This window comes from Gnatocerus cornutus, chromosome 5 (assembly GCF_029298725.1).
Source record: "Gnatocerus cornutus isolate USDA-ARS CGAHR chromosome 5, icGnaCorn1.1, whole genome shotgun sequence".
NCBI lineage: Eukaryota > Metazoa > Arthropoda > Insecta > Coleoptera > Tenebrionidae > Gnatocerus > Gnatocerus cornutus.
The window spans coordinates 10,764,335-10,780,182 of record NC_142237.1 but is presented as its reverse complement, the minus strand read 5'-3'; the positions used below and the strand labels follow the sequence as shown (position 1 = coordinate 10,780,182).

Genomic DNA, 15,848 nt, shown 5'->3' with positions numbered 1-15,848 from the left:
TTTGTTTGGACGTCACAAAAACTTACTTTTTTGGGGTTGGGAGCTACTGGGGGAATACTGGTTTCCCTAATATCAATTCCGGAGTCGTGACAACTCTCCTTAACTAAACTATCTTCTTCGTCTATTTGATCTTCTTGTAACGTGGACGACGAGATCGCCGGCATTTCGTCCGTGTCGATTGATTGACGATCCCTCGATGGTATGGCCCAGTGATGGTCCAAGAGACTCTTCCTCCTTTCTTCGAGCGACCTTTGTTCATTTTCGTCTTCAATGTTGGTGGGAGTTACCAACTCTCTGTCGAAGGCTTTCGGAAAAGCGTCGCCCTCTCGTTCTGTACACGAACACACAGATTCAGCATCATCGCCGGTAACTACAAAGACACCGAGTTACGACCACAGCAACATCTACCGAAGGAGCGCTTCATGCTTTCCCGAATGCACTTTTGGAAATAGGCGAAAGATACTAATTACAAGAAGAAAGAAACAGTAAAAAGTGGACACTTCTTCTTCTTCTATTACTGCTAGGAAGTGCATTCAAGCTTCCACCACCAACCGTCAAACTCACCCAACTCCGGAAACGTTTCGTCTTTGACCAAAAGCGAGTCCGGCTCGCCCCGGCTCTCTGATTTTGGATAGTAAATTTCTGGCTTCTCCGCACTGGTGTTGGTTTCGACACTATGGCCAACCCTCATATGAGCGATGTCATTGTATATGGCCGCGTTGACCACAAACTCCATGGGAGCGATAACACCGTATGCCTCAGGACCATGTTCGATGACCAATGGATCGGATACGTTCGGATCGAACATGACAGCATTTGGTGTTACCAGAAGAACGCCGCTGACGACGCCTTGTCCGTCGGTGATATGCCTGACATTGATTTTGAGAAAACGCTCGCGAAAAACTGCGGAGTCTTCGTCCAGGTCGGTAGAGCTTTGGTTGCATGACGGCGTGCGAACTCGCTCTACGTGACCTGGTTTAGGGCTGACCGGCCTCAGATTGTCGAGTAATTCTGAAATACAACTTGTCAGCTATCAGCCAAAAGTCACTTTAAGCGAAACGCACCTTTTTCTTCAGGAGGTAAGTCATCATGAGAGTCTTCCACAGGCGTAGATCCTTCAGATTCATTTTCTGGTTGTTCCCGAATTGGTACGTAAAGCTGTTGTCCAGGGAATATGTAAGGGGTCGCTAGTCTATTCAATTTGGTCAATTCTGATGGCGTTGTGTCAAAACGAGCCGCCACTGATGTAAGGGTGTCTCTGTCAGCAACCTGGAACATTTGTTATATGAAATTTGCTCAGAACATTACCCGGAGGATTTGTTAGCAAAGCAACAACATTCCCAGTTTGAACGCAAATGCCTTTATAATGAAATGGAGTTGTTGGACATTAACAAAACAAGTTATTGAATAAATAAATTTATTGTAATTTTGGAGTTTACTGTTGTTTCCTGGGTTGGATTCGCAGAGTAGAGCTTGAAATCTAAAAAACTACTAGTTTTTATCAAGATTCAACGGTAAATCGCAAGAAATCAACAGAAATCTTTACAAAATCAGCAAAATTCGTAGAGAAATCCGCTTATTTTGATGCTAAATGATGATTTTTCGTCTATTGTGACCGTTTTCTGGGTTGGATTTGCAGAGTAGAGTTTGAAATCTAGAAAACTACTAGATTTACTTTTTGGTGTGATTTCCACTATTAAGTATGCTACTTACAAATCAATAAAGCACATTTTATATGTTTTTTCTTAGCATGACATAAAAATGTACTCAAAACTTCACGACTGCAAGTGAACCGTTTTTCTAATATTTTGTTACAAACCGTCGTTCTGAATGTTAGTGAATGTTAATGAAGATTTTTTTTGCAACACTCTGACTTGAAAGTTGACGCAACTTTAAGCATTATAATTATTACGCAACAATTTTCAGTTTTTTGAGGGTTAGTTCAAACACCCGTGGTCGTTTATTATAGCCACGATAATACATAAGTTTACACATATTTTAAACATAAAAATACTTACAAAACGGTTACGTATAAAATTATTGGAAAACAAACACCGATAGAGAAACATGAACCTCCTTTTAATAACTAATAGTTCTTATCAAATAACTTTATGATTACAGACTTGTGATAACGTAATACGAGAAAACCACGTGTTACAATCCATTTGGATTTGGGAGTCAATAATTTGTAATTTTTGTAATTTATTTAAAAGTTTTCTTTTCGTTTTTAGTTTTCGTTTACTGAAGCTCTCAACTCCGACTAGTTGGTTTAAAATCCCATAAATATTTTACTATAGTAATAATGAGTCATAAATTTTCCTGGATGGTCTTCAAAACTGCAGTAAATAAGTAGTTTTCCGATATTATTTCGCCACATAAAACAATAAGTTATGAGGAAAATTGGTAGCAAACTCGTAAATACCAAAATAGGCGTAATGGAAATGCTACGACATAAAAAACGTATTTTAAAAAAAGGGTCCAATTCATTTTAAATACGGTCCAAACCCGCTGTGAAATGTCAACGGGATTTCTTATTTTAGTGTGCATACTTTGTTTGTTCTTTGTTAAAAAAATACTCATTTAAATAAACCAACATGCTCAAAATTTTTAATTCCTTGAGATTCCACGACTATGTGTACATTTAACAACAACAGGAAGTTTTTTTAATGTAACAAATTAATTAACATGTTTAGCGAGATGTCATTAAAAAAGTCACAATAATATTTACTTACATAGTTTAGAATAATGTGTTATATTTAAGAACTCTTTGGCCTCATACAGGGTGATGAAAAAAGGCGCCTATGCTACCTATCATGTTACAACTATTCTTTCCTGAGCCCAAAATTGAAAACCAAAACGAAGTTTATGCTTTATTAACTAAAATTAGAAGTTTTCTTTTATAAACGATAAAACTCTGTTTGGATAAACTTTTTATAACAATATCATAGTTTAGACATCACATATTTTACAGTTTATGATGTTCTGTATAAAAAAAAGCACAAAACGTGCTTTAAACCAAGTTTCTTTAACTTTTAAAAGTACCATTTCTTGGCTTTGTACTTGCAACATTGTAAAGCTCTCAGTATTAGTTGCTTAGTTACGGAGACTGTCGAATGTAAAATTTTATTAGAAAGAGTTGAGCAGCATTGCCAAGTTTTTCCTTTCAAAAAAATTCTTATTGTGGAAAGGAATGAGTTTTAAATTAATTTTGCTTTGATTTTTAAGATGGTGTAACTGAAAAGGACATGATTGTTCCACTCATGGGCGCTTCTTTTCATCACTCTGTATAACACTAACCCTTACAAACAATTTTCAAGAGTTACTCGACATTTTTTTTGTAGTTTTTGGTTCAATTTTGTTGTATTTGCATTTCTTCTGATGTTTTGAATAAAGGTACCATGAAAAACGTATTACTGGTTGCATTTAAAGTTCTCCAGTGCCGTAAACTTATGTAAATCACACTGTATTACCTGCAAGATTCAAGGTTAAAAAATTATAATTATAAGTTAATTAATTTACATGCGCTTTGACGGTTTTTATGACAAACATCGTAGTTGGATTTTTTACCGAACTAAATTCTTGTCCCTATTTTGCTTTTTTTTAATAACACCAACAATGATTCATACGGAATGAATCATTGTTAAATTGGTCTATTGACATTTTCAATATTTTTTTTTAAATTTGAAATTTGCACTTCACAAATATGTCTTCACAGTGCGTCGAATTAGGAGTGGAAGATTATGATCAAGTTAAAAAGATTATACTCATCTAATTTTAACCTAAAATTTTCTTTAATCACAAAAAATTTAGCTTGTTGTATATTGCAATAAAAAAAAATAAAAAATGTTTACTCCACCATAACAAAAATAGAAAAATAGCCGAGTGACGCCCCTAATGACGTCTATGAAGTGACAAATCCTTGAAACATCAACCAAAAGTAATGTCACCATATGTCACTTTTTTGTCGCATTTGTTATCCTGTCCCATCGAAGCAAAAGTTTAACTTCAGTGTCAGTCACAAAAAAATCTTAATCTCGATTGAAAGTAATCTGTTTTGATGTCGATTTTTCAGCTCGCCGATAAGTCTCTCCGGGACAAATTTAACATGATCTTTACGAAATTTATAAGAAATGCAAATAAATCATAATGTTCATTTTTCTATACCGATTTTGTTGTCAGGATGAAATTAATTGTAAATGAACATGAGAGTCAATGCGGTTTAACTATAAATAACATTAACACAAAATTATTGATAAAATAACTTACTTACAAGAATTTTATTTTTGAATTTTTTTTCGTGAATAGCGCGCATTCATGTTGAGTTTCAGATCGCTTCGACATGCAACGCATGGCAAAGTAGGGAATAAAAGTCGACGTGAAAAATTTGGTCTAGAAATGTGCACATTGCCATCAATTTTTTTTTTCTTTCCTTAGATTTGGATTGACAAATATGTTAATAATACACAATTGTCATTTCAAAATAGCAACTCTGAAAGCAATTTGCAGAGTCAATATTTCAAGTTGCTAGCTATTACAACTCATTTGAAATTTACTCGACTGATTCATTTTTAGCACCAACTTCACTTTACTTATAAATACATACTTCATATTATATCAGCTTTTCGGATTTGCCATCTGACATTATAATCCGAAATAATTTATTACGAGTTTTCAACAACCGCATTTCACTGGGATATGCTCAACCTTAACTTCCTAACCTTGTAGAAAAAAACTCACTCACCAAATAAGTCGTAGTATTTTCAGGAGGTCCCGTTTTCTTCTTCTCCGTTAAATTGTTACTCGAACCGTCAAGATCTGCAACAAACAAACAATTACTCAACCGATAATTCCACATTGGAAATTAAAAAAGAAAGTTGTGTTGTTAAACATAAAATGACCTTTAGAATTCGCAAAATAGATCACAACGTAATCGTGTTCCTCGTCGATTTTGTTTATGAAGATTTCGGGTGCATCGTAATAATCGTTCACGAAATTCATGACTGATAGCGATTACACAGTTTAGAACCATCAGCTGCGCCATGACAACTGCTCGGCACCATTTTCCTAGATAACAAAACATCTGTGACCTTGACGCTTGGGTGCGTTGTTACGCTTCACGGCAGGATTCCGGTACTCCTGCAAATATTGCAACTGACGACGCAAGTGTAATATTGGTTGCGGCATATGCAGCAGGAATAAAACTTTTTCCAGTCTGCAGGACTAATTTTTCAAAATCAGTTTGTAGACTTGAACTTAAGCTATGATGTCGAAATGTAGCACTGTCGGCTTCAGTCCAATATTGATCTGTTGAGCTTAATTTGATTTGACTGTTGATACTGCTCAATTTTGTTCAAAGTCAACTTACTTCCATTCAAATATAGAAACACTTGAACAATCAATATCAGATTTGCCGACAGATGTAAGGTCTAGTGCAGTGCGTACCTAAAGGGGTTTAGAGAGCTCACTAATTAATCCTTTCAATGTTAAAAACGTATATATAGGTTTTGACATTTTTCTCATAAACTACAAAAGATGAGAATTTGAAATTTTGGGAACAAAAATAAGCAAATAAGACAAATCGAATGACAATATTCACGTTTTTGTGACACTTCCGGTTATGCCGTAAGTAGTAGTCAACTTGCTTATTTAAAATGAAACACCCCATATATTATTGCATTTTCAGATTCTACATCCAAATTAAGGGTGACTTTATGTATAATAGTATAATGTGCTATACTTAAATTAAATCATATTAGAGATATCTTGATTTTTGTAAAAAAAATTGTACAACAGAAGTGAAATTTTTTTTCCGAGGTAAGTACTCTATAATCTAATTCAAAATCGCCACGTTAACCCAGATATGCCTACTGTCCTTTTAAAAGGACACACAACATAGGTTTCATATTAGCAAGATTAAATAAAATCTATCTTTTCTGAATAGACCGCGGCAATTTTTTCTGTTAAAGAGAGTATTTTAGCACTTCTAGCCAGTTTATTTGATGCTGATGGCGGTAAATAACGTTAAATTATTACATTAACTTACCCAATGGTTAATCAAATAGACCTTAAACTTGTCGGGTAAGTTTTTTCAGATTTGTTGAGTAAACATTTGGACATGATAGACATATTTGCAACAAAATTTTTAAATTGTATTATGTCAAAAGTTAATTGTTGTTTTCAACAAAATTTTATTTTAAACATTTTACTTTACTGCTTCTGTCTACTGTCCGTTTAAAAAGACGCCCTAATAAGGTATGTACAAGCGCAAATAACTAGTTAGAAATTATTATTTGTGCTTTCATTTAACATCATTATGAGAAAATAAAGTTACAAAAAAATAAGACAATCAACAATTTTTTTTTAGGCATATCTGGATTAATTGGAAAATAAGCACAATACAAACGTACAATAAAATTTATCTAAATTTAAAAATTTAAACTTTATCTATTGGACACCTACATATTTCCTACTAAAAATACGGAAAAAAGAAATGTTTATACTGTTTTGTTTCCAATTTTTAACCATGCTTTGGAATGGTGACAATTCAATTTTATGTGAATCTTTTATAAACAAATTTTGTGGTCAAAAACAAATTTTTGCGTCAGCTTCTAGAGCTGTGTCAACTATGAGCGTATGCAAATTTTCAAAATTTTATCTTTAAAATTAAAGACGATTTTGGGGGTGGACACAAGTGTTGCTGGACCCTGTATAACACAATAAAATATAGGTTCTATTTTAAATAAGTAAGTTGACAGCAAAATCCGGCATAACCGAAAGTGTCACGTAAATGTGAATCTATTTATTCGATTCGTCTTATCCGCTTATTTTTGTCCCCAAAATTTTAAATTCTTATCATTTGCATTTTCTGAGAAAATGGCGAAACGTACATACAGTTAAAAGGTTAAAGAAAGAATTTAGTTTGCACAAATGGTGACTTTAAGGGCCCGAGCATTTGTTACGCCCCTGCCTGTGCCAGCTTGAATCGTGATAAATTACTGTGCCAAACTGACATGACAGAAACTGAAATTTTGCGTCCGAGCAGATACAAAAATACATATGTAAATTTAATTAGCCGAGAAATATTCACGTAATCCATAAATGGAACGATAATAGTCTCCCAACCTCTTACATCATACATGAAAAGTTCCTTTCAATCAATAATTTAAGAGCTAATTTCCTGTTTCTGCGGAAGTCTCATATATTCATCCATATGCCATTTCTTCAAGAATAATTACGTAAACGTGAATAACCAGAAAATGTAAATTCTTTCTCAGAAAGTAAAATTTGTTCCCTTGTGCAACAAATTCAATGCCAAAACCTAAATATTATACCTTTCTAGCGTTTAATTACGGTTCTGCTGGCTCATAATCAAACAATTTGACATTTAAGGAAATGTTGTCTTAGGCCGTCACGATTCCATACAAATATGTTCCAATTAAATTATGAATTTATTATTCTGTAAATGAACAGCGAGTGAATATTGAGCACAAAAGTATCTTTTATAAATTTTATTCATTAGGGCCAACAACCACACAACGAAGTTCGAGTACAAAAACGAACGAACAATATGTATTTCCGGCTTTTTCATTAAAAAAAACATTACTCGCCCATGAACATGAGATCAACGAAATTACCCGAAATAACAGGACGATAAAATTACATTTACTACATTTTACGACGGTAATTAAATATTGGATTTTTATTTTATTACGAGTCATTAAAATTAATTTTATCATCATCTGGAAATAGGGCCGCATCGTCTCCCTTGGAGCAGCAATTAAGTTTCCGTATTTATTTAAATTTAGATGTTTTTCATCAAATAAATCCCACGGAAAGGTTAATAAATTCCGTCTAATTGACTGTAATGATTGTGATAACATTGAAGTTAATCCGCTCACCAATACGGACAAGTTAGTGTGTTAGGTGTTAAATTAGAAGAAAAAATGTGAAAAATGTCAACATGTTTCTCCGACAAAAATATCGCGATCAAGTTCGCAAAAATACGATAATTTAAGCTCGAAACTCGTTACACTCCAAATGGGCTATTTTAGAATCATTAATTAGGGCAAAACATTTTTTCGACGTGATTCACGCAGTTTTTTTCACAAGAGTAAATACCGCACGACACTGCTGAAATATTAATTTTAAATTTCATGATTATGCGAATGTTAGCGTTGTACGTGCTCCAGAATTTTAACCGACGCTAATGAGGCTGGCTGTGAAAGCTCCACAGGGTAATTTTAAAAATTAACTGTTGCTGTGTCAACAAAAGTTTCTCCGTAATTCATTTTTAAACATTAGAAGATTTCCGCATTGTTGGTTGCCTATGGTAGAATTTTTTTCTTAAAATAATTCATCGTCAAAGCGTTATAATTTGATCAATTTTCAGATTGTATAAGTTGTTGGCTTAGAAAGGATAAAACATTAACATTGAATTGAATGGATGACAAAATGTAGCTTGTTATGCATTTATTATGTAACTATAAATTGTATTAGTAATTGGAGCAATTTAGAATGAATGAAACTCTAACGACAGCTCCAGGTGTGCCTGACAAATTAAATGATAACAGTTTAATAAGACTCGATTTTTCAATGTTTCTACTATTGAGTTGAGATTTTTAACTTGTCAGTAACTCATTTATTAGCGGCCAAATTTTCGCGTCATCAAGGACCTCGAAAAAAAATTTCGCTGTGCATTCATCATTACATTCGCAAATTACGGAATTTCACATCATTCACTCAGTTTTCGATAATCACACGCAGTCTGAAGGTCTTCCCATAAACTGACCTCGCAATTGAAGAATTATTAGTTTATTGATTTCATTTCGATTCCAAATCTAACTGCGATGAGAGAGCAACAAGTTTTATGACAACCAATCACTGTTTAATTTATTCATGAAAACTACTGGCTCGACAGCGAAAACATCAAATGAGGAGTGTTGATACATATGTTCTATTAGAAAAAAATGAGCTGGTATTGAACGCTGTTGAGATGACATCTACTTGTAATTCTACAGCTGATCGTGGCTCGGAATTTCTATTTACTTGGAATTGCAAAACGTTCTTTAGGGGTTTTGCTGGTCATTTTTAAATTGCGAAAATGGCGAAAACTCAGTTTATTTTTAGTGAATAGTCATTTCCACCGAAAACGAGTTTAAAAGGATTTACGGAATTTCAAGTCCTTTTCGCTTTACCTGCACCCGAAATCACGATTTGAGCTGCAGGTAGTTACTTGCAGTTCTAGCAGTAATTCGAAATTGAAAATCACCTTGCAATAATTTAGAACAAAAGCAAATTGATTGGAGCAGTTTTACAGGTCTCCGGCACGCTGAAGTATTGCGGCGAAACAGACCATTAATTCGAGAGCCCAGCATCATTCGCAGCTTTATAAACAATTAAGAGGTCGTTTCGTTTACGCCTCTAAAGAAAGTACAGTCTTGTTTTCTTCGGCTTTATCTTACTGAAGGTCGTATTCTGCCACAAGGAATTCTGGTTCTGTGTTGAATAGACTCCAAGAGACTATAGAGACTTCGGCTGGAGAACAAGGGCTCAGTCACAGTCGGCAAATTCTAGATAGTGCCTTACAATGTTGTTTGAAAGTTTGGGAAAAAAAACTTGTGGCGACTTTCGTGAATCTTTTCATTTCAAAATAAATCTGATTACTAGGCAATTAAAACTTGAATCTCTGGCGATATTGATCGTTGAACTGAGGTCATTTCCGTTTTTTGTGTCTTTCTCATTTTGATACATTCTGTTTTCTTTATAATTTGCTTAATAAGAGATTCTGGAGAATCTGAGACTAGGATGCAATTTTCACCTTGAATTGCAGCCGCGTGTTGATTACGCGCAATAACACACGTCCGATCTGAATTTTCTATTTCAGTTGATTGTAATGGGACCCAATGGCCATGTCAACTTTATATCCATTTAGATCTAAAAAGGGCTAACAAAAAACATTTAATTTTACTAAAAACAAAACATCCCTTCTTCGTTATTTTGAAGGAAAAAGACACCAGAACAATGGTACGGCTTCAGGCAGTTACACCTAGACAGAAAGTCCCGGAGTGGCCAAAAAGTGAACGAGTAAAGTGAAAGTGGCGACCAAATGACCGCAGAATGGAAAGCTTTAGGGTGCAGGTGAAGGAACATTAATCTGAAATGGCGGTGACAAAAAAAAAAATATAAAAATTTGATTAAGAAGGTGATTCCGGCTCAAGCAAGAGCCCCAAAAAAGTGAAATCGGCAGCAAGAAGTGGGATGGAAGACCCCCAGTTAATTACTCCAAAATATGTAATTTATTATTTTGTTGCGAGAAGTTCAAAACCCCCTGTTTGTGGCAACCCCAGACCTGACTAGAGGATTGATATTATTAATGGTGGTGAAGCAATTAGTGTTACGTTGATAGTTGGAAGTACCCCTTTCCGCAATATTAATTAAGCACAATACTGTATTGAGGGTCAAACTATTAAATTCAGATTCACAAAGTTCATCGTTCATATTACAGATTACTGTAAGGTGGGGTGGGATAATTGGGTCCTAGTTTTTCATTTTTTTATTTTGTTTAATTACGAGTGTAAACCATAAAATTTTACCATCGATTGGATCGACTATTAGGTCATAAATCTGTATAGGTTTCCTTGATAAATTTCAAATTTTTCAATTTGTTTTTTTGCCACATTTGTATGCATGACACTATAATATACACTCACGTTCACAAATCTTGCACTCTTTTATAAAAGCATGATAAATATTGAATACGAATTTTAATGATAAAAAGTTCAAAGTTTTTGGTTCATCCTAAAATAAAATTTTCTAAAATCTTTATTTTTTGTTGTAAAATGTAGTTTAGAACAGTAAATGATCACTTTAGAAATTATAACCTCCTCAAATTTCATTGTCATAACTTAAAAACTAAAAAAAGTTACGAATTTTAATTAAAAAAAGTTGTGTATAGCATATAATAGCGTTAGTGAAGTTTATGGCTAGAAATTTTTGTCAATTTTAAGATCAAAAAACATGTAATTTATAGTTTTGTTTAAAATTTTGGTGGGTGCAAGACTTTTGAACGTTAGTGTATAGTTACGTACAGTATATTTGATCCCTAGGTCCATTATTAGAAAAAATATACGCCCATGGCCTAGTTACCCCAACCGACCTTACCCAATTCTGTATGTATAATTCTCCACTTTTTGAAAATGTTATAATATAAATGTGCAAGAAAACTGACAAAAACTGCTTTTTTACAATTATTTTTTCCGACCCGTCCATGGGTAATCTTCGCTACTACAAAAACCTTTCACAACGACTGTCACTGAATGAAAATTTATAAGTTATTTTTAAATTACTTAAAGTTCAACAGCATTCAAGTATATCTACTCACGTTAATGGATTAAACACCTTCAGTAAGTGAGAATATTAAATGAACCGGATTGTGGAAGACCCACCGTTTGGTAGGTATCTGGTTATAAAATTTACAACTTCCTTTTGATAAAATAAAAATTGCTTTCCGCTCCGTTAATTATATTAAACATTTTTGACAAACTGCATTTAAGTGGACAGGAGTAAAACTTGACGCACTGGAATAAAACATCGTGTCTAGAGACTTTTTAATGAAAACACGCCATGTACGTTCCCACGGAACTTTTGGAATGTAAAATTAAAATGAGTTTGTTCTTTTTATAGCGTGAACAAATATCGCGCATTAAAAATTTGTGTTGTTCGCATAGAGCCGGTTCGCGAGTAGAGTCCTCTAATGGGACAACACCTTGACAGGAGCAACGGACCATCGGCATGTGCATTTATATGTATAAATGGCGATATTCAAATCAGGTGCTCCACCTTTATAACCTTGACTACATCTCTTTACCAAAACAAACTCTAATTATACCCAGAGCTGAAATTAATAGAAAGCAGAAAAAATCCTTGGCAGACACATGTCGTAATCACACACCTAGGGCAAAGTCAAGGGCAAAGCTGCGAGTAAGCCCACACCAACTCCAGACAAACAAAACGGTACTGGAAATAATATGCAATGAAACGAGTTCATACAACAAAATCACGCTTTCACTTCTGACGATTCTTAACACTCGAATTACCAGTGGAACCTCTTTGGTTTTCTAATCAGGAATCCTTTTTATGCGTGTAATTTCGAAATAGCGCAACCATGCAAATCCGTTGCATCATGTACACGAGTTGAACAAGGTTAATCCGCACGGTGCCCATATGAAAGGCGAAGAAACAAAAGGAGGAAAAAACTGAAAAAGTCGTCTACAATAAATCACATCGAAGTTGAGTGGCTTTTAAGAAGTGCGAAACTGTCACGGCCAACAGCAGTAATAAAAGTACTACAACCCATACAACTACAGAGGTGAAAACAGAAACTCACCTCTGTCGAGGTTCTTATCCAGTTGGCTGTCCACCTTGGCTCGGAGGGCCTCGAGATCGAAGGGAGAAGATATTCCGTGGTCCACGCTTCGGCTTTTGCTCCTGTAATGCCAAAATAAACAGATGAGCGACATAGAGGAACGTTTTGGTCATGTCACCAAAATTCAATTAATACCGTTTCGAAGTTTGACAAAAGAGTGACATTTCCAACGAAATTTCAATTTCCGGAACTTGATTGAATTTCATACAGAAATTTCTATGAATATTCGGGACATGGCGAATGAATATCAAAATTATTCGAGATTGTCTCCACTCATTAATTATTAATAAGTTGTTTTTTCCATAGTTACTACAATTATTGTTAATCTTTCGATATTCAAATGTTTATAATTATGCACATAAAATTAAGATTATGACAACAAAAACTGCTATTAAGTTGAGCCAATTTAGTGCAAAACATCAATAATAATGGTGCTATGTTTACTGATTGAAAATTAAAAAGAAAGAATTCATCTAACCTTCAAATATTTGTTTGTACACTGGCGGGCAAAAGCAACTGGTTCACTTTTTTCTCGTTGTAAAACGGGCTTAAAACTAATCTATTGAACTATTTAAAATAACGTAATTGGAACTATTAATACTAAATATTTCAGGTCTACGAAGAAATAACTGTCATTCAGTTCATTTGGTTTGGTAATGTCATTGTGAGCCCACCGAAATCATTACACAGTCCAACAAAATTTAACTTTTCTATTTTTTCCGAAGAAGTCTCAACGGTTCTTCATAATTTAGACCTTGTTGTGTAAGAATTCGTCGACAGATTTATCATATCAGCTATAGTTTTTTTGATTTTCAATTGTTTTTTCAAATTTTAAAGAAAGGATTTTGGCAATAAGAAAAGAAAAATCAAAGAGTTTCTTGAGACCAATTTTTGCGATTTCGACAATCTTTTAAGCGATGTTGCTCTAACATTTAATGTAATTGTTTGTAAAGTAACATCGATTTTGAATGAATTTGAGGATTTTTGCAAAAAAACTTCAGAAATATTAGTGTTTTTTTTATATCTGGTTTAGCCTGAAATTTGACATTAAAGTAGCTATTTTTTCGAAAACTAGAGCTGATCTTGAAAAACCGATTACTGTTTCGTAATCAAAACGCCCTGTATATCCAAAACCCCTTTTACATCTTAGGAAAAAAAGTACTGGTGCGCAGTGATCATCGTTAAAACTTGTACCAGTTACTTTTGACCGACACTGTATCACTCTGAAAGTTACATTATTGCAGACAATACTAAAAATCTACTTGTCACTTTCCGGGGTGGGAAGAAAGTATGACCATTCGCACCCCTAATACGTTTCTGATTACCCAAATATACAGTTTCGAGCAATATGAATGATATTTTTTATCAGAATCTGGTAGAGAGTTCCATGAAATTTAAACATTTTCTTTGTGCGAACTCTTATTTCCGGGAGGTAACAAGTCGATTTTCATTATTCTGGAGTTGATACAGTTTCAAGGAAGTTGGGGAAAGTGGCGGAAAAGTTAGAAGTTAGACAGTAAAATAAAATGAAACAGCTTGTTTTATAGTGTTTTGAATTTATGACGGATTCCGGTTTAACAGCCAAGCCAAATTTAACACTGGTAAAACAATAAACACAATTTATTAATTGGTTTCCATGGGCAGTTTTTCTTTAGTAAACTCAATCTCTTTTCAATTTTCTTAGGTATTAGTAATTAGTTTGTCTAAAACGAATATTATAAAACCATAAAATCAATACATACCGCATCCATGGTAAATTGTCTTTAGGTACTCTTCCTCCATCTTGAGATGCCCTACGTGACCTGATTCAAGCAAAATAAAAAAAATCAGAAGCGTGCAAAATAAAAATAAAACAAAGAAAACTTTACATAAACATTTGATGACAGATGAGTTCGGAATATATAGGGGACAATAAATACACCAACTAGTGCGCATTTTCTAATGAGAAGTGAAAACTTATTGCGGGAAACTCACTGAAATTGAAAATTGTTATATTGCCAATTGTTTTTTCAGTGATTTTTCCGGTGCGGCTGTGCAACACAAAGCTCAAAAAAAATATGTTAAGAAAGAGCTACAATCAACTTTCAACTTTCTTCTCCAAAATCAAAGAATTTGAGAACATGGTAGTCAAAATAGGGTGTTAAAAGTAGTCAAAGCGAACAGAAATCAATTTCATTGTGATGACAAAAACTTAGATTTTCTAGGCATGGTCCTAAAACCGCTGCTTTTCGTCCGGAATTTTTTTTACCACGAGTCAAAGCGTATTTAAATGACAAATGTAAAGCACAGTACGGACAATTATATTATCAGTATTATCAAAATCTAACAGCGTGAATTTTGCGTGGTCTGGGTGGCAACTAATTGCCTGAGAAATTGACCATAAATTAGTAAGGTTTTTCGTGTTCCGGATTCCGGACTACCCCAGACTGACCTCTCCGGAAACCATAAAAATATAATGCCTCGAGTTCATCCCATGAACATGACCGCCAAGCGCACCGCAATGAACTTATTTAAAAATGAATCGTTGATTTCACAATACGCAATTTTTATCCGGGAGTTTAATTAATGAAGATTAACTTTCTGTAATTTCCGTAGATAAGAATAGTGATACGTTAAAACAAAAGGTTAATTAACCCATGTCATGACTAAATAAAGAATGGTGAGTTGCCTGCAAATCTGGTTGTAATATTTTTATGTTGCGTAAATTGAATGGTTAATTATAATTACATCTCGACAGAAAATGACAATACGCCTCTGACCGCACCTAAACAAATTTTCAACCGCAAACTATTAGGTATGTCTGTTCCGGTGTAATCAGTACATTAAGGTGCAAGGTCGTTTCAATTTAGTGTTCCATTAATTGATAGAAATTAAGCAGTTCATGTTGGTTTAATTTATGTAGCTCTTACGTATAAAAGAATAAAAAGGCAGAAAAAATATCCACACGATGACCTTAGTTCAAAAACGAAGATAAAATTTGGTTATTTACAACTCTGTTTGTTTAATTCAATGATAAAACTATTAAAAACATTTATTACTCTAAAGAAAATTTACATCGACATGTCTAGATAATACGAGAACTTAACACGCTTCTTTCAAAGTTTGTTATTTACTCCTTTGTCGTCCTTGACAATCGATCCAATTTTTAAAATTATCTCTAATTTGGCCAATACTAGATACTTATTTGTGCACGACCATTTCCTCCAATTAAATTTTAATTCGGATGTATTAATTGAAAAAATTCTTTAAAAGGATACTGCAGGAATGCCAATTACAACCAATTGCGTAAACTTTTAAGATCAATCAATCAGACAACCCGCCTGGTCATTTTTGCAGCAACATTCTTAAATGTTTTTATTTCGCCTATAACATTTTATCTCTTAGAAAAGTATTCCAAGAATGTTTCATTGTACTAGTTTTTCGA

The 15,848-nt window shown here is 34.0% G+C and overlaps 1 protein-coding gene across 14 annotated transcripts in view; it reads right to left on the bottom strand.

The window, feature by feature from the left end:
* mtd (TLD domain-containing protein mustard) overlaps positions 1–15,848 on the bottom strand; it is a 55,711-nt gene that overhangs the window by 8,620 nt on the left and 31,243 nt on the right. For 11 of the 14 annotated variants that reach the window (XM_088037574.1, XM_088037576.1, XM_088037575.1 and 8 more), the window contains 6 exons: positions 14,167–14,226; positions 12,386–12,486; positions 4,742–4,815; positions 1,065–1,269; positions 565–1,011; positions 27–370 (listed from right to left, as the gene is read on the bottom strand). In XM_088037574.1, the coding sequence (XP_087893700.1) occupies positions 27–370; positions 565–1,011; positions 1,065–1,269; positions 4,742–4,815; positions 12,386–12,486; positions 14,167–14,226 (1,231 nt within the window). Of the gene's footprint in view, positions 1–26; positions 371–564; positions 1,012–1,064; positions 1,270–4,741; positions 4,816–4,898; positions 5,104–12,385; positions 12,487–14,166; positions 14,227–15,848 lie in introns of those variants that run through there. The other 3 variants (XM_088037571.1, XM_088037578.1, XM_088037579.1) reach the window with 3 other exon arrangements.